The sequence below is a fragment of the Sorex fumeus genome, unplaced genomic scaffold (assembly GCF_029834395.1).
Source record: "Sorex fumeus unplaced genomic scaffold, SorFum_2.1 ptg000029l, whole genome shotgun sequence".
In the NCBI taxonomy this organism is placed as follows: Eukaryota; Metazoa; Chordata; class Mammalia; order Eulipotyphla; family Soricidae; genus Sorex; species Sorex fumeus.
In genome coordinates this window covers 18154301-18177561 of record NW_026606086.1, presented here as the reverse complement: position 1 = coordinate 18177561, position 23261 = coordinate 18154301, and the positions used below count along the sequence as shown (strand labels likewise).

General features: G+C 54.8%; 1 protein-coding gene and 1 non-coding gene across 2 annotated transcripts; both read left to right on the top strand.

Annotated features, from left to right (window-relative positions):
- Window positions 1-6488: 6488 nt before the first annotated feature.
- Window positions 6489-21028, top strand: RAB40B (RAB40B, member RAS oncogene family). Its single transcript, XM_056115455.1, has 6 exons — window positions 6489-6764; window positions 15563-15623; window positions 17144-17204; window positions 17786-17863; window positions 18382-18604; window positions 20188-21028. The coding sequence occupies exons 1-6, from the start codon at window positions 6596-6598 to the stop codon at window positions 20457-20459; spliced, it is 864 nt and encodes a 287-aa protein (XP_055971430.1). The 5' UTR covers window positions 6489-6595; the 3' UTR covers window positions 20460-21028.
- A 962-nt stretch (window positions 21029-21990) lies between these two features.
- LOC130024979 (U6 spliceosomal RNA) lies at window positions 21991-22097 on the top strand. Its single transcript, XR_008792622.1, has one exon. It is a non-coding gene; the product is annotated as a U6 spliceosomal RNA (small nuclear RNA).
- The last annotated feature ends 1164 nt before the right edge of the window (window positions 22098-23261 follow it).

The window sequence follows — 23261 nt, the reverse complement described above, 5'->3', positions numbered from 1 at the left end:
GGACCATATGGGAGATCAGGGTAGGTCATGTGCAAAGCAAGTGCCCTCCCTGTTATATCACTCTAATATTAGGTGAACATTTTTGTATTAGGTGCAATATCTTCTGTTTAGTAGTATCTGTCCACTGTTTGCATTGTATTTTGCTGAAGAAAAGTTTTTTTCTTGTCTTTTTCCTTCATTTTATTTTCTTCATGGTGGACATACTGAGAAGTGCTCAAGTCTACATACAGCCTGGTGGTTTGGGGATTACTCCTGGTTGTACTGGGGACCATGTAATGACAGGGACAAGAACAAGGTAAGAATGTTAACTTTTGGGACTGGAGCAATAGTACAGCAGGTAGGGCATTTGCCTTGCACACAGCCAACCTGGGTTCGATTCCCAGCATCGCCTATGGTCCCCCAAGCACTGCCAGGAGTAATTCCTGAGTGCAAAGCCAGGAAAAACCCCTGAGCATCGCCAGGTGTGACCCAAAAAGAGGGGGGGGAAAGAAAGTTAACTTTCTCCATTATTATTCTATATAGTTTATAGTTTATATAGTTTAACTATATAATATAGTTTTTCATGACCTCCACTACCCAGCCACCGCCACGCTCCAGGACGCTTTCTGGACACTCAGGCCGAGAGTCATGCATGAGTGAAGCCCCACACAACCAGGGAAGCAGAACTCTGTGACCTTGGACTCCAGGCTCACGGGTCCGGGAACAGGACCCGGGACACATCATAAAACACTTAATACAAGAATATTGCACCATATTTGATGGGGTTCAGATGTGGTTTGAACCATGGGAAACCTGCAAGGACAATTAGAGACCGCCCTAAAAGCCTCTATCCCTTTCAGAGAGCCTGGCAAGCTACCGAGAGTGTTCCGCCCGCACGACAGCCTGGCAAGCTATCCGTGGTGTATTCAATATGCCAAAACTAGTAAATACAAATGGTCTCATTCCCCTGACCCTGAAAGAGCCACTAATATGGCAGAATTAAGAAGGTTGAGGAAAGAGAGGCTGATAAAATCTCAGGGCCGAATTAGGCTGCCAAAACGAATAAAGACAAAAATGACTGTCTGTATTTCAATGCACGTACGCTGGCATCGGATGCATCCATCGAGGACCTGATGGTGCAAGCACGAAAGATCAAGTACGACATCATTGGTCTGACTGAGATGAGAAAGCATCAATCACATCACGCTGTTTTCGACACTGGAGAAGAACTGTTCCTTGGAACATGCGACGAAAGAGGCGTCGGTGGTGTCGGTGTCCTTGTCAACACGAATTTGGCCATAAACATCGATTCATTTGAATGCCTAACAACCTGAATCAGATGATTACACTTGAATAGATGTGGCTCACTGCCAGCAGTTTCTATCTTCGTTGTCTATGCACCAACATCCAATTATGGTAAAGGTAAAAGGTAAAGGCCCTCCCGTTGATCATCGATTTGCTCGAGCGGGCCCAGTAACGTCTCCATTGGAGACTTTGTTGTTACTGTGTCTGGCATATCGAATACTCTCGGTTGCTTGCTGGGCTCTCCGAGAGGGGCGGAGGAATCGAACTCGGGTCAGCCATGTTGGCTGCTTGTAAGGCGAACGCCCTACCTGCTGTGCTATCGCTCCAATTATGATGAGGGAGAAATTGAGAAGTTCTACATGGAGCTGGAGAAGTTCTATAAAGAAGACCACACCTTCTACAAGATCATTGTTGGTGATTTTATTGCCAAGATAGGACCGAGAAGATCAGCCGAAGAACTCCACATCGGGACCCATGGCCCAGAATGGAACGAACAGGGTGAGAGACTGTCTGAGTTTATCATGTCAACCAAGATCATCCATGGTAACTCACAATTCCAGAAGGCCGAATCTAAACTTGGACATGGGAGTCTCCCAGTGGATGGTTCCACAACGAAATTGACCACATCATATTCAATTGACAGTCTTGCCTGACTGATGTTGCTGTTGTCCCAAAATTCCAAACAGGATCGGACCACCATCTCCTTTGTGCAAAATTTTACTTCACAGAGTGGGGAGAAAGGGCTGTAAAGTTTAAGAAGAGAACTCCCAGAACGACCACCAACTGGGAGCTCTTTGGCACTATTGAGGCAACATGGGAAGATGCCATAATTGGCAACATTGACGAGAATACGATCGACTGGTTTGGCACCTCCATGATTGTGCGAAGAACACCGAGAGAGAGACAGCCACAAAAACATGCCTGTCTTTGAAAATTCTCAAGTTCATTCACCAACATGGCTTGGCGCAAGCCTCAGGCAACCGCAAGCAAACAACCAAGCTCGCAAAGCAGTGCAGAGAAACGATAAAGGAAAACCTCAAAGAAAGAAGAGCAGCAGTGCTGGCAGATGCGGCAGAAGCTGGGAAAAGCATTCGTAATGCCCGCCTGTCCTTCACAAACTACAAAACCAAGGTGACTGCCCTCCGACATCGCTGATGGATCTATCACATCTTCCAGAAGGGCAATGAAGAAAATTATCCATGACTTCTACTCAGATCTCTTTTTTGATAGCCATGTCCACCTGCCCACATACCAAATTCTGCAGGATGGATATGTCATTCCCAACGTTCTCCCTTCCAAAATCCAACACGCCATTTCATCAGTAAAGAAGTGAACAGCACCTGGTCCAGACAAGGTTAGACCCGAACACCTGAAGAACCTGCCGTCAGTACTCATCAATACACTGGCAGGGCTCTTCACACGCTACCTGTCTGAATGCAAGGTTTCGTCCCAGTGGAAAAACAGCAGGACTGTACTACTGTACAAGAAGGGAGACATCCACGACATTGGCAACTATCGCCTGATCTGCCTGTTGTCTGTCGTCTACAAGCTGTTCACTCGAGTCATCCTGAATAAGATTGGCAGAACATTAGATGAGGGACAACCATGCGAGCAAGCCGGTTTCCGAAAAGGATTCAGCACAATCAACCATATCCACACGATAACTAAGCTCATTGAGGTTTCTCGGGAGTTCAAGATGCCGCTCTGTCTAACATTCATTGATTTAAAGGCCTTTGATTCTGTTGAGACTGAAGCAAGCATCAAAGCCCTAGCCAAACAGGGTGTTCAAACTCAATACATCAGGATCCCCGTGAGCTGTACTGCAGATTCACTACCAGGATCTCACCATTCTACAGGGAGGTGATCATTGATGTCAAGAGAGGGGTTCGGCAGGGTGATACCATTTCACCAAAACTCTTTAGTGCCACCCTCGAGAACGTCATGCGATGACTGGAATGGGAAGGAATGGGAGTGAAGATAGATGGTCGGCAACTACACCACCTCCGCTTCGCTGATGACATCATTCTAATAACATCAAACATCATCCAAGCGGCACAAATACTGGCTGACTTCGACCATGAGTGTGGAAAGGTTGGACTACAGCTAAATCTCATGAAGACAATGTTTATGAGAAATGATCTTGTTCCTGACGTTCCATTCACTCTCAATGGGACGAATATCTCCGAATGCAAGTTATGTAAACCTACGTCGAGAAATCAACATGATGAATGACTTAGCACCAGAACTTCACAGGAGGAAGAGAGCAGAGTGGAACACCTTCAAGAGCATCGAAGAAATTGTTAAGAGGATGAAGAACACCGGCTCTGGGCACATCTTTTCGACTCCACTGTTCTTCCTGCACTAACATATGCCTCAGAGACCTGGGCCCTACGAAAACAGGATGAGAACGCTATTCGGGTCTCCCAAAGAGGAATCGAAAGAGCTATGCTTGGAGTCTCACGCTTCACTCAAGTGAGAGAAGGAATTGGGAGTTCCGACCTCCATCGACAATCAAGGAGTAGGGACGCTGCTTCATTTACCAAGGTGTTGAGAATCAGATGGGCTGGACACATAATGCGATTTGGAGATGACAGCTGGACTAGAGCCATTACTGACTGGATTCCACGGGATGTCAAAAGGACGCCTGGCCACCCACCTACGAGATGGTCAGACTTCTTCATCAAGACCCTGAATGAACGGTTTGATGCTCTTTGTGTTCCTGGAGTGAGCAGATGCCATTGGGCTACACTATTATGCAACAAGGATGAATGGAGACGTTACTGGAGCCCGCTGAGCAAATCAATGAGCAATGGGATGACAAATGATACAAGTAATAGTTTTAGAAGTCCTTATCACAGCAATTAGGCAAGAAAAGTAATCAAAATGGATCCAAACTGGAAAAGAAGTTAAACTATCATTACTTCTAGATGACATGGTAGACATATAAAACCCTTAAAGACTGAAAATCTCTCAGAGACAATAAACCAAAATAGCAATGTAGCTGGCTATAGAGTCAATACACAAAATGCTGTTGCATTTCTTTTCTTTTGTTTGATTTTGGCCCACAACCAGCTGTGCTCAGGGATCATTCCTGGTGGTGCTCAGGGGACCATATGGAATGCCAGAGATAGAACCTGGGTTGGCCTCATGCAAGGAAAGTGCCCTACCAACTGTACTACGGCTCTGGCCTCCTGACTATTTGAAGAAAAAAAAAAAAGAGCACAGTAGCAAAGGCACTTGCCTTTCATGCAGCTGACTGGTTTAGACCCCAAGCACCACATATGGTCCCTGAGCCCCTCCAGGAGTGATCTCCAAGCACAGACGAGTGTGGTACAACCTCTCCTCCCCAAATGAAATTAAATTAAAAAATAAAATAAGAGCTGGAGCAATAGTACAGTAGGTGGGTGTTTGCCTTGCACACAGCCCACCTGGATTCCATCCCTGGCATCCCATATGGTCTTTGGAACACAAACAAACAAACACTGTCCTCACGTTGTTCATCGATTTGCTCGAGCAGGCCCATTAATGTCTCCATTTTGAGACTTTGTTGTTACTGTGTTTGGCATATCTAATATGACATGGGTAGCTTGCCAGCTTTGCTGTGCGGTGAGATACTCTAGCCCCTCCAGGAGTGATCTCCCCTTGCCGGGCTCTGCCGGGGCAGAGGAATTGAACCCGGCTTGGCCGGGCTGGCTGTGCACAAGGCAAATGCCCTACCGTTATGCTATCCCTTAATTCTTGAGTGCAGAGCCAGGAATAAGCCCTGAGCATCACGGGGAGAGCCCCCCCCCAGCAAAAAATAAAACAAAATAAAATGATTCACCTATATTCAAACCAAGAAATCAAACACTAAACAACAGGCATTGTAAACTAAACTGGCTTTCCAAAGTACACTGTTCTTGGGCCCAACAAACGCAAGTAACAAGAATATTGATTTTAACGACTGCTTTTCTGTTTAGGTCTTAAGATTTACTCCTGGATCTGTGCTCAGAGACACTCCTGGAAGAGCTTTGGGGAAATTATGGGGTACTGGGGATCCTTACCGATCCAGGAAAGGCACGTGCAAGGCAAGCACGTCCTATCCGCAGTATCATCTCTCTAAAGTAAAGGCCCTCCCGTTGTTCATCGATTTGCTCGCGCGGACCCAGTAACGTCTCCATTGGAGACTTTGTTGTTACTGTGTTTGACATATCGAATACATCACGGGGAGCTTGTCAGGCTCTGCCGAGCGGGCGAGATACTCTCGGTAGCTTGCTGGGCTCTCCGAGAGGGGCGGAGGAATCGAACTCGCGGTCGGCCATGTTGGCTGCGTGCAAGGCAAATGCCCTACCCGCTGTGCTATGGCATTCGATATCCCAGACACAGTAACAACAAAGTCTCCAATGGAGACGTTACTGGGCCCGCTGGAGCAAATCATCTCTCTAATCCCTTATAATTCTTCCTTTTCCCACCAGTCCTGCTTCCAACGAAATGGGGGTCTAAATCAGGTCCCAGCAGGGCACAGTGGGGTGTTCCTTTACACAGTGGAGTAAAGGCGGGAAGCGCCCTTCTCCACTCAGTTCTGCGGGGCTGTGAGGCTGCCTCCACGCTGGAGTCTCCACAGTGCCTGCACTCTGCTGCCTGGATTCCCAGCGCCCTTCACACTGCTCCGAAGGGCGGCCCGGGGTCTTGGGAGGCGCGCCCGGTGGTCACCGAACTCCGAGGGAATCTCGGGACTCCAGTACCCATGCTCTCCCCGCAGGACCATGCAACACGTGCACGAACGCCCACGTGTGCGGAGCCACAAAGATGCGCACAGACACGCACAGGCATTGACGTGAACACGTGCACACGTACAAAGGCAAGAGCGTTCACCCACACACGACGAGTCCGGCCCGGTCCAGCTAGCCAGTCCGGTACGCAGCCTGCCGGGATCAGCGAGTGGAACCCATTCTACTCCCACTCATCGGTCCACGCGGGAGTGGCAAGGCAAGCCCCGCCCCTGGTCGCCAGGGCCCCGCCCACACCGTCTCCATTGGCCAGGGCTGAGCTCACCGCCCAAGGACCCGCCCTCGGACCCGCCTCCTATTCGTCATTGGCGGTGACAGCCGCATTCTCCTGGGAAGGACAGGTGGGCTCCGTACTGGAGGCAGAACCAAACCAATACGGACGGATCCTCCTGCCAATGAACGTGGACAAGTTCCCTAGCAACTGAGGCCCACCAATGGCGAACTGGCGGGGCGGGGCCGGGCGCTGTCAGGCCGCGGGGGCTGCCGCGGCGACTGCGAGGGCCTAGGTGTCCGGCAGCCCCTCTGCGCCGTCGCGGCCGGGTATGGGCGGGGACGCTGGCGGAGGCACCATGAACGCTCTGGGCAGCCCGGTCCGCGCCTACGACTTTCTGCTCAAGTTCTTGCTGGTGGGTGACAGCGACGTGGGCAAGGGTGAGATCCTGGCGAGTCTGCAGGACGGCGCGGCCGAGTCCCCGTATGGCCATCCGGCGGGTGAGTGCGGGGACTGGGCGCGGGGCGGACGCGCAGGGGCTGGAGAGAGGGTGCGGGGGCGCAGGGTCGGGGAGCAGTTGGGAGGCGGCAGCTGGGGCAGAGGGGCTGAGCGAAGGGCGCGGGGGCGGCGCCGCGGGAGAGGCTGTGGGGTGCGGGGGGAGCGTGGGAAGGCAGGGGTGCGGGGTGCGAAGGAACGTGGGAAGGTAGGGGTGCGGAGGTGCGGGGAGGGCAGGGGCATAGGGGTGCGGGGGAGCACGGGAGGGCAGAGGTGCGGGGGAGCACGGGAAGACAGGAGTGCGAGGGTGGGGTACGGGGAGGGCAGGGGTGCGGGGGAGCGCGCGAAGACAGGAGTGCGAGAGTGGGGTAGGGGAGGGCAGGGGTGCGGGGGAGCGCGGGAAGGCAGGGGTGTGGGGTGCGTGGAGGGCAGGAATATGGGAAGGCAAGGGTGGGGGTGTGAAGGAGGGCAGGGGTGGGGAGGGTGGGGGAAAGCACGGGAAGGCCAGGGTGGCGGGGAATGTGAACGGTGGGGAGGAGTGTTGGGGGAGCGTGGGAGTGCGGGAGGGGTGGGGCAGGAGGTTGTTGCGGGAGCCTGGGGGGTGGGGGCAGCGTGGGAGGTCAGGGATGAAGGGAAGGGCACGATAGAGCAGAGATGTGGTCTGGGGGGGGTGTCTTTGAGGGGTGTGCGGGGAGGTGCCGGGAGCAGGGGGGACGCACCGGAGCTCAGGGATTAGGCGGTTGGGTGGAGTCGCTGTGGGAATAAGAGGAGCATAGTGGGGAGCTTTGCGTCATCCTGAATGCCCCCCTTCCCAGTTTTCTCTCTTGAGGCAGGATGGGCACTCAGAGGTAGGGAGATGCCAACGTGAGGGTCAGTGCAGTTGCTTGAGCTAGCTGGACACACGGGAACTGGACCGAGGTGCCCTGAAGTGACTAAGTGCTGAGCCTTCTTGGGCAGTTGGGAGTAGGGGTCCCTGGGGGTCTTCCTTGAGGCACCGGAAGAAAGGGGGCTCACCATGGGTCTAGCAGGAAAGGTGGGTGTCCCTCTGGGAACCCTCTTTCTGTTGCAGACCTGAGAGGAGACACCCAGAGTGCAGTCCAGGGTCTGAGCAGGCAGTGCCGGGTGCACCAGCCCGTAGTGGGGGCAGGAGGGCCTGCAGGAGCCCAGCCTGGGAACAGTATATGGACCCCACATGTGTCACAGAGGTGGCTCAGAGCTGACCACACAGTCCACTGCCTGTGGATGGACAGGCACACTGAATCTCCCCCTCCGGTCACTGCTGCTGGGGGCTGCTCCCACCCTGCACAACAGGCCTGTGCAGGTGTGGTCCCAGTCTGGCATATGCCAACAGTCACATGGAACAGTCTGGTGGGGAGTGGGGGCGTGCCGCCAGGGGTGCATCCCATGGGCGACGCTGCATAGCAGCTTGTCCCTGCCGGTCTGCAGCTGCCTCTCTGGTGCCCCCCCACCCCACCCGCTTTTTTTCCCTGATGTTTCTGCTTCTCCCAGAAAGCAAGAAAGAAATAGAAGACTGTCAGCCCTTGGGGAACGGGCCCCAGGCCAGACAGGCCAGCCCTGTCTCTGGCCTCCCCAACCCCAGCTCAGTCCTGGCCCTTTCTTCCCTGAGGGCAGAGTCCTGCCCAGTGCTGGAGATTCAAGAGTCAGTGCCCCTGCCCTGCAGAAAAATTCTGAGGGTCTCCTCCCCTCTGTGAGAGTGGTTCAGTTTGCAGAGAAGAGCCCCCCGCCCCACAGGGTGAGGGAGCTCCAAATCAGAGCATGCTGTGAGCCTAAGGGTTGTGGGTGGCTGGCCTTGCTCCCAAGCACCCCCACAGTCCTCTGCTGCAGAAAGGCACCCAAGGACAGCTCCTGTGCTGCCCACCCCCCTCCACCTCTGCCTTTGAGATTCTCCTCCTCCACGCACACCCACAACCCAGATGGAGGTGAGGCCTCTCCGGAGGCGGCTCCTCTGTGCATCTTCCTGTGCAACCCAGTGCAGATTGACACAGTGTAAAACCATAGCAACTGCTTACAGATCGACAGTTGAAAGTCACCACAGCTGCTTACAGATTCACAGAGTGTACAGCCAGCGCCTCCGTTAACAGGCTGGCACAGGGCACAGCCAGCGCGGCCATTCACAGGAATGCTGGCTGTGCCAGTGTACAGCCAGCACTCCCAGTCTGAGCTGAAACTCGACTGCTCCCCGGGTGATGCAGAAACTGCTCCCAGGAATCGTCCGTGGGCAGGTGTGGTCAGTGCCGGGGCTGACTGTCTCTAAGTCCCTTGTGCTGAGGAGAGTGGATGCACCCCATTTTCTCCTCTGAGGCTCTGAGTCAGGCCTCCTCCTCACCTACTGTGGCCTCCACAGGTCTGGCTGTGAGATTTTGCTCAAGGTCCCTGCGCACTGCTGGCCAGCACTTTGGTGTGAAGAAGAGTGAGGGTTGCAGCTGGTCCCAAAAGCAGAGCTCCTGCTGTCTCCCAGGCCTTCCTTGCCAGAAGGTTCTTCTGAGAGAAACTCGCTCCTGAGAGCTTCACCAGCTGTGGAAAAAGCCTGGAGGGAAGAGCTTCGGCCTGTGGGTTTGCTCAGATCCCCTCCATAGAGGGTTCCCTTGGTGGGCCTCCTTCTAGAAACAGCCACAGAATTCCACACCAGACCTGGCTCATACCCGGGCTTCTGGGGTGTGATAAGAGTCACTGGCCTAGGGCCACAGCTCACCCTCTTGCTCTGGGGGTGCCAAGTGTCTGACTCAGGAGCTGAGTTCATTTCCTTGCCCCATCCTTGCACAGAATGAGCATGGCCTGCTCCCCGTACAGCCTGAGGGCGGTGTTTGCTGTGGGTCACAGGGTCCTATATACATGTTTCTGTGGGTCATGGTATGCCTAAGATCTGGCAAGGGCCAGAGCTGGGCGTTCGGGATGGGGTCTGTGCCACAGGTCAGACAAGGTGAGCAGGCTGCCCAGGAACCCGGTCCAGTTTCAGAGTCGTCTGAAAGCTTGTGATGCTTACAAACCCTTTACACATCACATGTCATGTACACACGTGCACATAACACACATCGCACAGATGTGTATACATGCGAAAACACATACATGTATTTTCTTTTATACTATTCCTCTTTGGTTAAAGGAAGGAAGATTTTTTATTTTGGATTGTTTTTTGGAGAGTCACTCCTAGCCCTGCTCTCTCAGGAAGTACTCCTGGTGGTGCTCAGGAGACTATATGGGATGCCGAGGACTGAACCCAGGTCTGGTGCATGCAAGTTAGGAACCTTACCTGCTGGACTGTCTCTCCAGCTCCATTGTTTTTGTTGTTGAGCCACACCCAATGGTGTTGGAGGGCCACTCCTGCTCAGTGCTCCCAGCAGTGCTCTTGTATGCTCCGAGCTCCACTGCCTCTCCAGACCCTGGGCTTGCTTTGTCTGCTTCCCTCCCCTACCCCTCTGAGACGCCCAGACCGTGGAGTCTGGGTCACTTCAGCGCATGTGTGGCACTAGCGATCACCCAGTCTCATGCTTCCCATAAGCGTCTTCTGGACCTCCTCTTATTAATCTCACATGGACCAGCTACTCTGTGGGCCTGGGTCCCCTATCCAGGGCAGTCTGTACAATCTCAGCCTGTTTGGCTGTTTGGGTGTCGGGTGCAGGCAGGGTGCTTCCTCTGTACCCATAGTGGGCAGTGCAGGGATGAGGACTGGGTGCTGAGCACGCTGATCGCAGCTCTGTCCCACCAGCAAGTGACAGCAGGTAAGTCTGCGAGGACCAGGGGACTCTGTCCCACAAGCCTATCCCTCCATGCACAGGGAGCTGGGGCGAGATCCAGGCCCTGCTATGGAATCCAGGTCCCCTGAGGTCTCGGGGCCAGGGACCTGGGGCACCCCGGGAGAGTGCACCCTCTGAGGGCTCCCTGGTGCAGTAGGACGGCCTTGGCACCCCGAAGCTGCACACACAACCTTTTTGTCTTGTATTCCTGAGCACAGAAGTGCTCGTCATGGCTGTGTGTCCTGCTGCGCACCCCAAAAGCAGTAGGGAGGGTCATGTGGAGGCCTGGGCAGACACTCCTGCATTCTGGAGTCCAGGTTCCACCTTGCTTGCCCTAAGTGACCCTGATACCCAGTGGGGAATTTGGGGGTTTGAGGCCCCACAGAAGTGCAAGAGCAGACATGGTCCTGACACCCAAAGGATGCTTGGGAGGGTGCAGCTGCATGAGCATGGGGCAGAGGTGCTGGCGTCAGCCACCCCCAGTGCAGAGATTTGGCACAGAGTGCAGGCAGGCAGGGCCCAGGCAGTGGGGAGCACATGAGGGAGCAGTGGACCAGGCCCTAGGAGCTGCCGTCCGGTGGAGACGGGCCCCTAGCTCACTCCTCCATCTGAAGCTCTGGGGCCCCTTGCTACATATTTCAGATAAAGAACCACGAAGGAAGGGCATGGCTAGACTCTCTTCAGAGTGCTCTCTGGGCATGTCCCTATTCATCTTTAGAACCATCTGGAAGCAGGAGGAGGCCATGAGGGGCTGGCATTCGACCCTGGCCCCAGGAGCTCCCTGTACCTGCCCCCCATCATTCAGGCAGCCCTCCCCAAACGCTGAGACTCTGTGAGGCCCCAGCAGTGTGAGGGTGCTCTGGGCGCTGGGTGGGGTGGGCCAGGTGGGTCTGGAGCATCATGTGTCAGAGGAGACAAGCTCAGGGCGCTTGCTTCCTCTGTGACCTGTGCAGCCCTGCCACTGTCCAGGTCTAGAATGTTCCTTTGCCCCCCAAAAGGAACCCTGTTTCCTGGACCCTCACAACCACCGTCATTTCTGATGTTTTCATTCAACATGAGACACTTCTCGAGTCAGTTTCTCAAAAATGGATGTTTGTAAGGGATTTCTTTATTTCCTTCTTTTCTTCTTTCTTTCCTTCCTTCCTTTCATTCTTTCTGTTTTTTGATTTTTGGGCCACACCTAGCAGTGCCCAGGGATTACTGCTGGCTCTGCCCTCTGGGATCACTCCTGGCAGTGCTTGGAGACCATGTGGGTGCTTTCTATCCTCTCTCTGTTGGCCTACACATGGGCACTTCCTTAAATAGAAGTCAGCAGGTGATGGGTGCTTTGAAATAGATCACTAAGTTATTTATTCCTCCCTGCAGCTAGTAGTGAGTGCAGCCTCCACGTCTGGCTCTCTTTTCAAAACTAAAATTAAATTTTGCCTCTGTTTTTCTGACCCATTCAGTGAATGTTCTGATAGGCTTTGTTCTAGAACCTTTCCTGTGTTTCATTTTACTTTGATAAAAGTAAGTAAAGTAAAGGCCCTCCCGTTGATCATCGATTTGCTCGAGCGGGCCCAGTAACATCTCCATTGGAGACTTTGTTGTTACTGTGTTTGGCATATCGAATATGTCACGGGGAGCTTGCCAGGCTCTGCCGTGCGGGCGAAATACTCTTGGTAGCTTGCTGGGCTCTCCCAGAGGGGCGGAGGAATCGAACTCGGGTCGGCCATGTTGGCTGCATGCAAGGCAAACGCCCTACCACTGTGCTATCGCTCCAGCGGACAAAGTAGATGTTCTTGGTGAATTAACTGTGTGAAGAATTTGAATTGTCCTGTGATCCACTTGTACTGACCTTTGAGAGGATCATTAATTGGCTAAAAAGATGCTCAGGAAATTGGAGCTCAGGTTTTGCATGCCAGAGGCCCAGGTCCGATCCTGGCACCACTGGGAGCGACCATGAAGCAGAATCAGAAGGGCCTGAGCTCCATGGCATAAGGCCCTAGACCCAAAGAGCCAGGAATCAGAGCCACACGCAGAGGAGGAGAAGTATTGAGTGCTCAGTGGCCCTGGGACACGCTGAGAGGCCTGTGCGTGTGTGCATGCATGTGTGCATGTGTGTGCGCACATGCTCATGTGCACACACGTGTGCATATGCATTTGTGTGTACTATCTTTCCAGACCCAGATTTTTACAAAAATTAAAGAAATGGTATAGGGGTAAAATTCTTTCCTGTCATGCAGCTGACCTGGGGTTGATCCTTAGCACTGCAAATCGTCCTTGAGCTATGCCAAGAGTAAACCCTGAGCACCGCCAAGTGTGACCCCAGACCAAAAAACTTATAAGGTGCTTAGAAAAAAGCTTCAGTAATGAATTACTTTGTCTTCATGAAACTTTTTTTTTTTACTTTTTGTACATAAAAGGTAAGTAAGAGGGACACTTTTGAAATCAGAGTTCAGGCAATGAGTTCATGTCCCAACCACCCGGCTGGGAGGGCTCTGCAGCCTGGACAGGAAGGGTTCCCACTGTCTGCAGACAGACGTGCTGAGGCCCAACCTATCTCCAGATCAAAAACTAAATTCCCCAGTGGACTTGTTTGTTGATTTATATAGATTTGAAAATCTGTAACATCTCAAGGCAGAAAAAAGGCACTTCCAAGGTTAGCAGTTCAACTGCTAAACTACAAATGCATACACATGCACACATGTGCTCCACATATTCCCAGCACACATGTACAGCCAACACCTTCTCCATGATTCCCAGCATTTATATATAACCCACACCTATTCCATGATTCCTAGCACGTATGTAAGGTTCACACCTTCTCCATGATTCGAGTGGGCCACAGCACATATATACAGCACACACTTACTCCACAATTCCTAGCATGTATGTACAGTCAACACCTTCTCCATGATTTCCAGCCCATATGTACAATGATCTATTATGTCATCTTTCACATGTGTTAGTTGTACTCAGATTATAAGTGTCTCATGCTGTGTGCCCAGGGCTGACTTGGCAGAACGAAGTGGGACTGTCCAGAGGGCTCAGTTGGATTTTCTTTATTAATATATTTGTTTTTTGTGCCAGTCCTAGTGGTGCTCAGGGGCTATTATTGGCTTAGTGCTTGGGGTTATCCTGGTGGTGTGGGGAAACCATGTGGTGCAGCTCTGTCCTTAAGGGTCCCTTGGTGGTGCTTTGAGGGACCAGGTGGTGCCAGGGATTGAACGGGTCAGCTATATGAAGAGTGCCCTAACCCCTGCACTACCTCTCTGACCCTGGAGGGGTTTCAGGCCTCTGAGAAGAGCCACTGGTAGCTGATCTGAAAAGCAGTTTCCAGGACCGAGCCAAAGACACACATGCATGCCCGGAAGCTTCACTCTGTCCTGAAACTGGGATGCGTGTATGTGTGTATGAGATACATAGTGTTTAAAGACATAGCGCTGATGGTGAGGCCAGGAAATGCCAGGGTCTTTCCATGTATGCAAAAGCATGCACGTGGTCATTCATGTATGTGTGTGTGCATGTGTGCATGAGATAAACAGTGTTTAAGTACATAGAGCTGCCAGTGAGGCCAGAAATTGTCAGGGTCTGTCCTTGAGTTTTTTTGTGAGTGCATATGTGTGTAAAAGTGTGTGTGTGATCATGCATGTATGTGTGTACATGAGCTTGTATGACAGCATTGTGGTATGTGTATTGCATGTGTGTGCATTTGTGTATTTTGCCTGTATGTACATGTGAGATATATGGTGTTTAAGGACATATCCCTGCTAGTGAGGCTGGGAGATGCCAGGGTGCTTTCTGTGGGGGTTTGTGTGTATGTGTGTATGTCTGCAAAAACATGCATGTGAGTGCTCATAAATATATGCGTGTGATTGCATGAAAACATGTGTGTGCAGGCAGGTGTGTATGTGTGCATGTGTTTGCGTGCATGCATGTGCCTGGTCTGTTGGGGAGGACCGAGCTCTGCAGGCCAGGCCTCGGGGTGGGATGTGGGGGTGCTGAGCTACTTGACATGGTGCCTCTTGGTGGACTGTGTGGGGACCTTCTTGTCTTATTGCATGGGAGGGTTGTTTTCTTTTCGTTTTGAGGAGGGGGGCTACATCCAGCAATACTCAGGAATTACTCCTGGTGGTTCTCAGAGGACCATATGAGATGCTGGGAATCAAACTGGGGTCAGCCGAGTGAAGGCAAGTGCCCTTCCTTTTCTACTATCTCTCTGGCTTTTGTTTTCTTAAACATCTGTTCAGAGCTCAGCTCACCCTGGGGCCCTGTCTCTGAGGTTGAAGCTGGGGCCCATGCATGTCTGCTCCAGCCTCTCCCAGCCCTGGGTCCATTCCCCTCCATGCAAGACCAGGTCGCCCGCTCCCCTCTCTCTGCCACCTCCTCTCTGGTCCCAACAGTCTGCCCTTCTGCCCCCAGTTTCACGATCTCTTCTAAGTAGACCCTCCATGAGAGAACCCCAATATTGCGCTGCATCTGAGCGCTGTCCACACCCTCTCTCACATTCTTGGAGTGAAAAGACTGTGGTTAGGCTGGCTTAGGGCAGCTCAATGGACATGTTTCTAGAGGACGGAGGCGTCACTTTCTTGTGTAAAAAAAAATTTAGTGCTTTTTAGATTTTTTTTCTTTTGGGGCCACACCCAGCAATGCTCAGGGGTTACTGCTGGCTCTGCACTCAGGAATCACTCCTGGCAGTGCTTGGAGGACCATATGCCAGGGATTGAACCCGGATCAGGTGTGTGCAAGGCAAATGCCCTGCCCACTTTACTATTGCTCTGGTTCCGGTTTTTTAGATTTTAGAACAGATTCTTGCTTTGTGGCAAAAACTTGGAAGGAGAGAAAGGGTGAACAAAAAGGCGTGCAGCAAGACTGCACACGGGGGTCCCTGGTGGGGGTGGGGGGCTCCGCAAGCTGCTTGTGTGTTTCCTGTTGTGCGTACCTGTCATTGCCAGGTGATAGCTCCTGGTGTCGCACTGGGCAGCAGAACGCAGTAGTCCAGCCAGGGTCCTCGCCTGCGGGGTGCAGGGCCCAGTGCCTGGCCCTGAGTGTCCCTCCTCACACAGGCATTGACTACAAGACCACCACGATCCTGCTGGATGGCCGGCGCGTGAAATTGCAGCTCTGGTGAGTGGCCCCAGGCCCTGCCTTCCCACAGCTCCCTGGAGAGGCTCTGGGTGTCCCGGGCATCTGAGGGCCTGGTGTTGGCCCAGGGAGGGCCGGGAGAGGGCAGGAAAGGAGAGACATGGGGGTGTTTCCCATGCAGAGGGTCTCAGGGCTTCCACCTGGCCCAGTGGCCTGGGTGTGTCCCCTCTCCCGCGTGGCCTTGTGGCTGTCCCCTTCCTCCTACTTGGCTCCTGCCCCTGCACAGCCTAGCCCTCCCTGTTGCTCTCACCTGCCTTCCATATAACGGGCAGGGGGCTGGGTGGGCCACAGCACCTTCCCTCCGCCCCCACGTGAGGACTGTGGACACGATCTCCTCAGCCTGCTCCCCTGGCCCTCTCTTCTCTCCCCTCCCCAGGGAACTGCTCAGCCCCCTCCAGACCCCACTTCCAGGATTCAAGGCCTCAGGGACCACCTGCTGGTTGACCCTTCCAACTGTGCCCTGCTGTGGCTCTCAGGGGCAACCTCAGCAAACACCACAGGTGCCAGCTGTCTGGGGGACCCTTGGGGCCACCCCTGCAGGGAGCTGGCCTCGCACAGACTCCCCGAGGGCGAGGTGACAGTAGCCGCAGCTGACCAGGGACCCCCTCGTTTGTTCTGCCTCATGGAGTGAGGTGCTCCTCCATCTCAGCATGGGCAGTGGCCAGCACTTCTGGCCTCCCTCTCCTGAGGGACAGTGACAGAAGGCAGGCAGCAGTGTCTCACTGCCTGGTATCTGGGCCAGGCCCACGGGCCGCTGTGGCCTCCTTGTCCTTAGGACCACTCCAGAAAAGGCTGTTTATTCAACCTGCAGACGGTGTCAAGAAAGTGCGGGAAACTAGCTGCGCATCCCCAGAGCACGGATGACCAGGAGCACAGGGGACCCTGAAGGGTGCCTGGATCCACCCTCTGACCCATCCTCAGTGGCCCCTCCTGGACGGTTCCTTGAATGGACGGATTGGGCCTGTATGTGCTTGTGGCCTGTTTCTCCAGCTGTGTCGGCTCCACGTTAGCTCCAGAGTAAATGACGTTTCACAGACTTGGCCTGGTGGTACCTGCTTGTGGTGCCAGGGACCCACTGGGCATCAGGGGTGTCAGGAACATGCGTCCCCCACATCCCCCAGAGATTTAGGCTGCCCAGCCCTGCTGCCACATGGGCTATCTTCTCTCTGACCTGAGTGAAGCAGACATCCCCAAGCCCACTCCCTGAGGTGTGCTGTGGCTGTCACTGGAGTCTTGATTCTCAGGCGTCACTGGCTGATGGGAAGAGATGAATGGTTTCCAGGATTTTTGCTCCTGTATCTTTTTTGTTTGTTTTGGGGCCACACCTGGAGGTGCTCAAGAATTACTCCTAACTATGCACTCGGGATTCACTTCTGGCAGGGTTCAGGGAACCATATTGATACTGGGGATCGAGCCAGGGTTGGCAGCGTGCCAGGCAAATGACCTACCCGCTGTGCTCTCGCTTCGGCCCCTCTGCTTACTATCTTCAACATCTTTTCCAGGGACACATCGGGGCAGGGAAGATTCTGTACCATATTCCGCTCCTACTCCCGGGGCGCACAGGTAACCCCCGAGCTGGGTGTCCGCTGAGCACTAACGTTTGGAATGTGCTGTGTGGGCACCCGCAGAAGGTGGCAGGAACTTGAGCGTGGGATGTGCGTGGCTCCCGAGCCTTCCGCAGCATGCGGGAAGCAGGTGTGCTCGCAGGACCGTGTGGGCCCGGGAGCTGCATACACATGTCCACACATGTTTGTGTACGTGCACGCCCCCGGGCTGTGTGTGTGCATGCGTCCACATGCATGTGTGTGTGCACGCGTGTGTGAGCAGGTGAGACGGGCTCTGCTCTGGAGTGTGTTGCCCCTGCAGCCTTGCCCTCCTGCATCCCTGGGCAGCTCATGGGCATGAGAAGAGGGCTCCAGGCCCTCGTGCATTAGCCACAGTGGGCTCATCAGTGAGCTGGACAAAGGCATCCCCATTGAGCAGAGTCGCGAGAGCTGAGTTCTGTGTTGAAGTGGCACCATGGCTGTTCAGCTGGGCTGAGTGGCGCTGAGCACTGAGCACCGTGGCCAGCACCCACACACGCTTTATCTGCATACCCGAGCCATGTCTGTCCACCCTCAGGTCAGCCTGGTCCCCTTCCCTAGGGTGTGATCCTGGTCTATGACATCGCCAACCGCTGGTCCTTCGACGGCATCGACAGGTGGATCAAGGAGATTGACGAGGTGAGGCCCAGCACCCTCCACACGCTGAGGGTGGGTGTGCACTGGAACAAGTACCCTAGCACAGGAGGCGGGTCCCAGTGCAGGCTCTCTGGCCAGGTGTGCAGGGAGTAAGGAGGTGGGTCATGCCAACTGGACCAACTGGTCAGAACCAAGCCCCCCGTGAAGACCTCGCAGCTGCACAGGGGATATTGTTGGGGGTCTCGGACTACAGCTTCTTACCAGTCCGGTGCAGACATATGAGATGGTGCTGTCAGCTTTGTGCCCCCCAAGCTCCGGGAGAGGTTATTCTGCCTCCTCCAGCTCCCAGGTGCTCGGTCCCAGGGTGCCCTCCCCCGTCCCTCTCTCTGTGTGCTTGCACCCTCCTCACGATGTGAAACAGGGTGACCAGTGAGCCCCACCCCAGCCGCATCTGCGAGGACTCCTGAGGTGCTTGTGGGTGTGTCTAGGGGTGCTCCTCCCCTCAGGACACAAGCGCTGCTCCGGGAACCCACTTCTCTCGGCTCTCTCTTGCCTTTCAGCATGCCCCCGGCGTCCCTAAAATCCTGGTGGGCAACCGCCTGCACCTGGCCTTCAAGAGGCAGGTGCCCACAGAGCAGGCCCAGGCCTACGCCGAGCGTCTGGGGGTCACCTTCTTCGAGGTCAGCCCTCTGTGCGACTTCAACATCACCGAGTCCTTCACCGAGCTGGCCAGGACTGTACTGCTGCGGCACGGCATGGACCGGCTCTGGAGGCCAAGCAAGGGTAGGTAGCCCCCGCCGAGACAGCGGGGTGCTCTGAGCATGGGGCGGGAAGAGGCACTAACGCACCACACGGCTGAGATGTGGGTGCCCATCCTGATACACGAGGAGCTGCTGCCAGCGCTTGAGAGAAGTGTGTGGCACATGCCTGGGGCCAAGTGGCACCCACACAGTTGTAAGTGCTGGCACGTCCCCTGCCAGTGGCCACGGCCACACTGTGTGCTCACTGTTCCCTGCCCTGCGTCTGGAGACAGAGCAGATAAGCGCTGAGCTGGGAGAGCAGGGAACAGAGGTTCTGGGGGGCCTCTCCCCGGGGTGCCAAGGCACAGCCACCAAGCTTCCTGGTGTGGAGAGACAGGGGAGGGCACAGCCCTGGCTGTGGGGGCCAGAGGCCACCCCGCTCCTCAGACCTGCCTTTCAGCACTCCCAGATGTCCACACAGGTTTCTGTGTGACACCCAGTGCTCTCTTCTCTCATATCCGGGACTCTGTCCCTGGATGCCCTGGTCCTGCCCAGGTCCCTGGGTGTCTGCTCTCTGCAGCTCTGCAAGGATCTAAGGTCGCAGCATTTCCAGCCCTGCATGGTCTCTGGCTTCACCCCGTGTGTGAGCCTTCGAGGTTCCTCCCACCTCCCACATACAGCATTTCCCCTTTCTCATTCCCTTCTTACGAGGATGAGAGTTCCACCATGTGGGATTCTGGCTGCATCACCTTAGGAATGGCACAGGTAGGAAGCCCGGCTGCAGGAGTGATCTGACCTCTCTTTGGACCGGTGTTTTCACCTCTCTCAAATGTATGTCCAGAAGTGCAGATGCTGCATCACATGCAGTTCCTCATGGTCTCTGCAAACCACACCCCCCACCACCCTGTGCCCCGCTGTGCCTGTGGCTCCCCCTGCCGGCCAGCTGGGCCTTCCCACCGTGTTGGCACCAGCCAGTGTCATCTCTGTTGACTTGCCCTTCCCTGACCACAGAGGTGGAGAATGTCCTCTATCTTTCTTTTTGCCAGCTGTCTGTCCTCCTTGGAAAATCCGTGTGTGCCTTCTGCCATTTTTTTTGCAGTCCTCAGGGGCTCTGGGCCGTTCCTGGGCCTGACGGCACAGTGTTCTGGGGCCCCACGCATCCGTCTGGGACTTGGTGTCTGCATCAAGTCCTGCACAGCCTCTCCAGTTCCCCCCTTATTCAGTTGGGCTAATTGTTTTCTGCTGCTGGGCTCAAAGGTTCTATGCATGTTTCACTTTTCACTATGAATTAGGTGTGTGACCTGCAAGCATAGGGGTGCAAGGCACGCCCTTTGGGTTCCCTTTTCCCACCTGCCTGCTGGGGTTGAGAGGACCCCTGGGGGAACCTTTGCCCTGCTCTGCTCCACATGGAAAGCCTGACACTCAGGGAGAATAACACATCCCAAGATGTCTGGCGGGCATCTTGGTGATGTGGGTTGGTCTTGGCATCTGGTCTTGACCCAACCTTGGGAACCTCTCTGCTCAGCGGTGACATCTGGGGGGAGATGACCAGTCTCAGGCCTGGGTGGGGGGGCATCCAGGCCTGGGAAGCTTCGAGGGCTCAGCCCATCCCTTTCCTGCCCCAAGTTCTGAGCCTCCAGGACCTGTGCTGCCGCGCTGTGGTGTCCTGCACGCCCGTGCACCTGGTGGACAAGCTGCCGCTTCCCATGGCCTTAAGAAGCCACCTCAAGTCCTTCTCCATGGCCAACGGCCTCAACGCCAGGATGATGCATGGCCGCTCCTACTCACTGGCCACAGGCCCCAGCCACAAGAGGGGCAGCTTCTGCAAGGCCAGGGCCAGCCGGGCACCTCAGAGCCCCCCGCGGCACTGTACCCGGAGCAGCTGCAGGGTCTCCTAGGGTGACCCAAACCCTGCGAGGGACTGTGCCACACGCCTGAGAACATCCTAAGCTGAGAGCCCCCTGCTGCCCAGAACACTGGTGGTGTGACCGGCCTCAGTGTCGGCTGGCCGAGCACGAATGCGTCTCAGGCATGTCTGGAGGGTCCAGTGCCAGGTCCTGACTGGCTCACTCACCACATCCGCCCAGTCTGTGCAGCTCGTCCCTCCGGCACGAGAACCCAGTCTGCGCATGCCACGGGACAGTTCAGGGTGTGGAGCAGCCAGGACAGTCGGGGTCAGCCTCTCCAAGAGCCGCACTCAGCTGGGGAGACCATGGGGCTCATCACGCTTGTGCTATCACTACGTCTGGGGTTTGAGAAGTGATTTATATGCATATTTTTCTGTAAACTCACCTTTTTTGTATGAGATGTTCCACAAGTCAGGAAGCTAAGGGAAGAAAATGCCAAAGAAATCTCCAGTTTGGGTGGGCGTGGGCCTACACAGGGCAGGAGGCATGGCAAGGGCTGACGCCCCGCCACCCCTGCAGAGCCAGGTGATGTGGTTCTGAAAATAAAACGTGCAGCTGGTCTATATTTGGGGGCTCTTTCTTCCCACGTCTGTGCTCCCGGGGTCTGTGGCATCACTGAGTGTCAGCCACAGAACTGGCCTGTGTCTGGGACTGTCCCTGATTCTGGATGGACCCAGTGGGGGCGGGGGCTGGGGGTACTCCGTGGGCCTCACTGGATCTTGGAGGAGCTCACAGTACCTCTCCTAGCCTCGGCGCCACCACTAGCAACCCCGGGATGGCATGCTGAGCCTCTGTTAGAACATGTGGTGTTGGCAATGCCAGGCACACTCCTTTTGCTCAGGCCCCACCATAATGGGCACAGCATGGCCAGGGCAGGAGACAGAAGGGCTGGCTCGAGTGTAGGCTCCTGGCTTTAGGCCAGAGGGGCAGCAGAGGGATCAGTGGACTCCTAGGCCCGAGCCTACAGCCCGTGCAGGAAGGGGGTCTGCGCAGTGATGTGCTCCCAGGAGCCTCCGTGGCACATGTCTGTGCAAATTCACCAAAAGTTAGTCCAGCCCCAGGGAAAACGGCTCATGGCCCCATCTACCTGCCAATTCTGGCTGAGGCCCAGGGCATAGGCAGGGGTACAACTGGCAGCCTGGACGTCTCTGTCCAGAGCAGCTGTGCTCAGGACTGAGCACAGTGAGACACCAGAACAGCACTGCATCAGACATAGGCTACCAGGGTAAGAAATGACCCCGACCACGGTCTGCTCGTGCCTCTCAAACTCTGCTCACTCTGTTGCTTCTAATCCTGACCTACTATAGGGGTATAAAACAGGCACAAATGCGACATCCACTGATGGCCAGGCAGGAGGAAATGCCTGTCAAAGGCTGAGAGAGCTTTGTGAGCTGAGACCGGCTCTACACAAAGGAGACCCAGGTCTGTCTGTGGCATTGTGTGGTACCGGCACAGAGCCAGGTACAGCCCCAGCACTCCACCAGGTGTGGTCCCAAGAGCAAAAATTAAAACATTCAAAATGGTGCTCGCTTTGGCAGCACATATACTAAAATTGGAACGATACAGAGAAGATTAGCATGGCCCGTGCACAAGGATGCCACGCAAATTTGTGAAGCGCTCCATAATTAAAAAAAAAAACATTCAAAATGGAGCCTGAGCAACAGTACAGTGGGTAGGGCACTTGCCTTGCCGCAACTGACACAGATTTGATCCCCCACATCCCATATGGTCCCCTGAGCACTGACAGGGGTGACTCCTGACTGCAGAGCCAGGAGAAAGCCCTGAGCATTATTGGAGTCTGGGCAGAAAAACAAGAAAAGAAAAAATATTTGAAGTGACCCTGCACTTTGTGGCCCCACCAGAGTGGTGACTGGAGTCTGAGAAGACGGGGTCTAGGCAGGCAGCACGTGTCAGCTGCAGGCTCAGTCACGTTTGCTTGCCAGAGACCATGTGGAACCAAGTCTTCAAAGTAACTGCAGGCATGGCCCCAGGGACTTGGGGGTGGGGTGACACGCGCAGGGAGGAGAGGAGGCAGGCAGCGGCCAGGTGGTCTCTAGCACACCACAACAGGCTGCTTCCTGGTGGTCTTGGCCAGTCCCCACAGCTCCTTCAGACAGGGGTGGTGCCCGTGCGGTCTGTGTGGGTGAGGGAAGGGCTCTCTGTGCCAGGGTGAGGTGTGGGCTGAGCTGGCCGTGCCCAGTCTCCTGCATTCTCCTTGCAGGTGAGCTGACAGCAGGGGATCTACCCCTGTGCTCAGGTGTGTCCCAGTGGCAGTCTCCATCACTAGCTCTTGGGCCTCACCTGCCTCTTTGCCTCTTCTGCCCGCACTTTGTTTTTTCAGCAGTGGTCCCTCTTCCCTGCGAGAACTTGGGTGGAAGAGCACTGCTCTGCCTCAGCTTTCTTTCAGAGCACAACGGCTGCTCAGTGCTTGTAGAGAGGAGAACCTGGGGATGGGGGTGGGGGTGGGGGAAGAAGGTTTTTAACGTATTCCACACCCCGAAGATGCTCCTGTTGCTATGCCCTCATGCCTTCAAGGCCAGGCTGCACAGGGCGGTCCTCATGCCTCCAGTGCACCCTGGCAGCACCGCTAGTTCCCCTCAGGGAAGACATGGGTCACTTCAGGAAAAGTGCTGGAAGAGAATCATGCAGGCTGCGCGGACACACATGGCTCTGCACACAGTGGTCTCAGGGCACTCGGCCACTGAGATGGTGCCCCAAGGCCTTTGCCCTGGAGTAGGAGAACATCAAGGCCAAAGCGGTCACAGGGGAGTGGCGGTGGTTCCTCCTGTCAAC

Excerpts from the sequence above, each read along its gene's own strand:
- RAB40B (XM_056115455.1), top strand. The coding sequence starts at position 6,596 with ATGGGCGGGGACGCTGGCGGAGGCACCATGAACGCTCTGGGCAGCCCG. Across the intron at positions 17,864-18,381 it reads GGATCAAGGAGATTGACGAG|CATGCCCCCGGCGTCCCTAA; the intron begins GTGAGGCCCAGC and ends CTTGCCTTTCAG. Across the intron at positions 18,605-20,187 it reads GCTCTGGAGGCCAAGCAAGG|TTCTGAGCCTCCAGGACCTG; the intron begins GTAGGTAGCCCC and ends TCCTGCCCCAAG.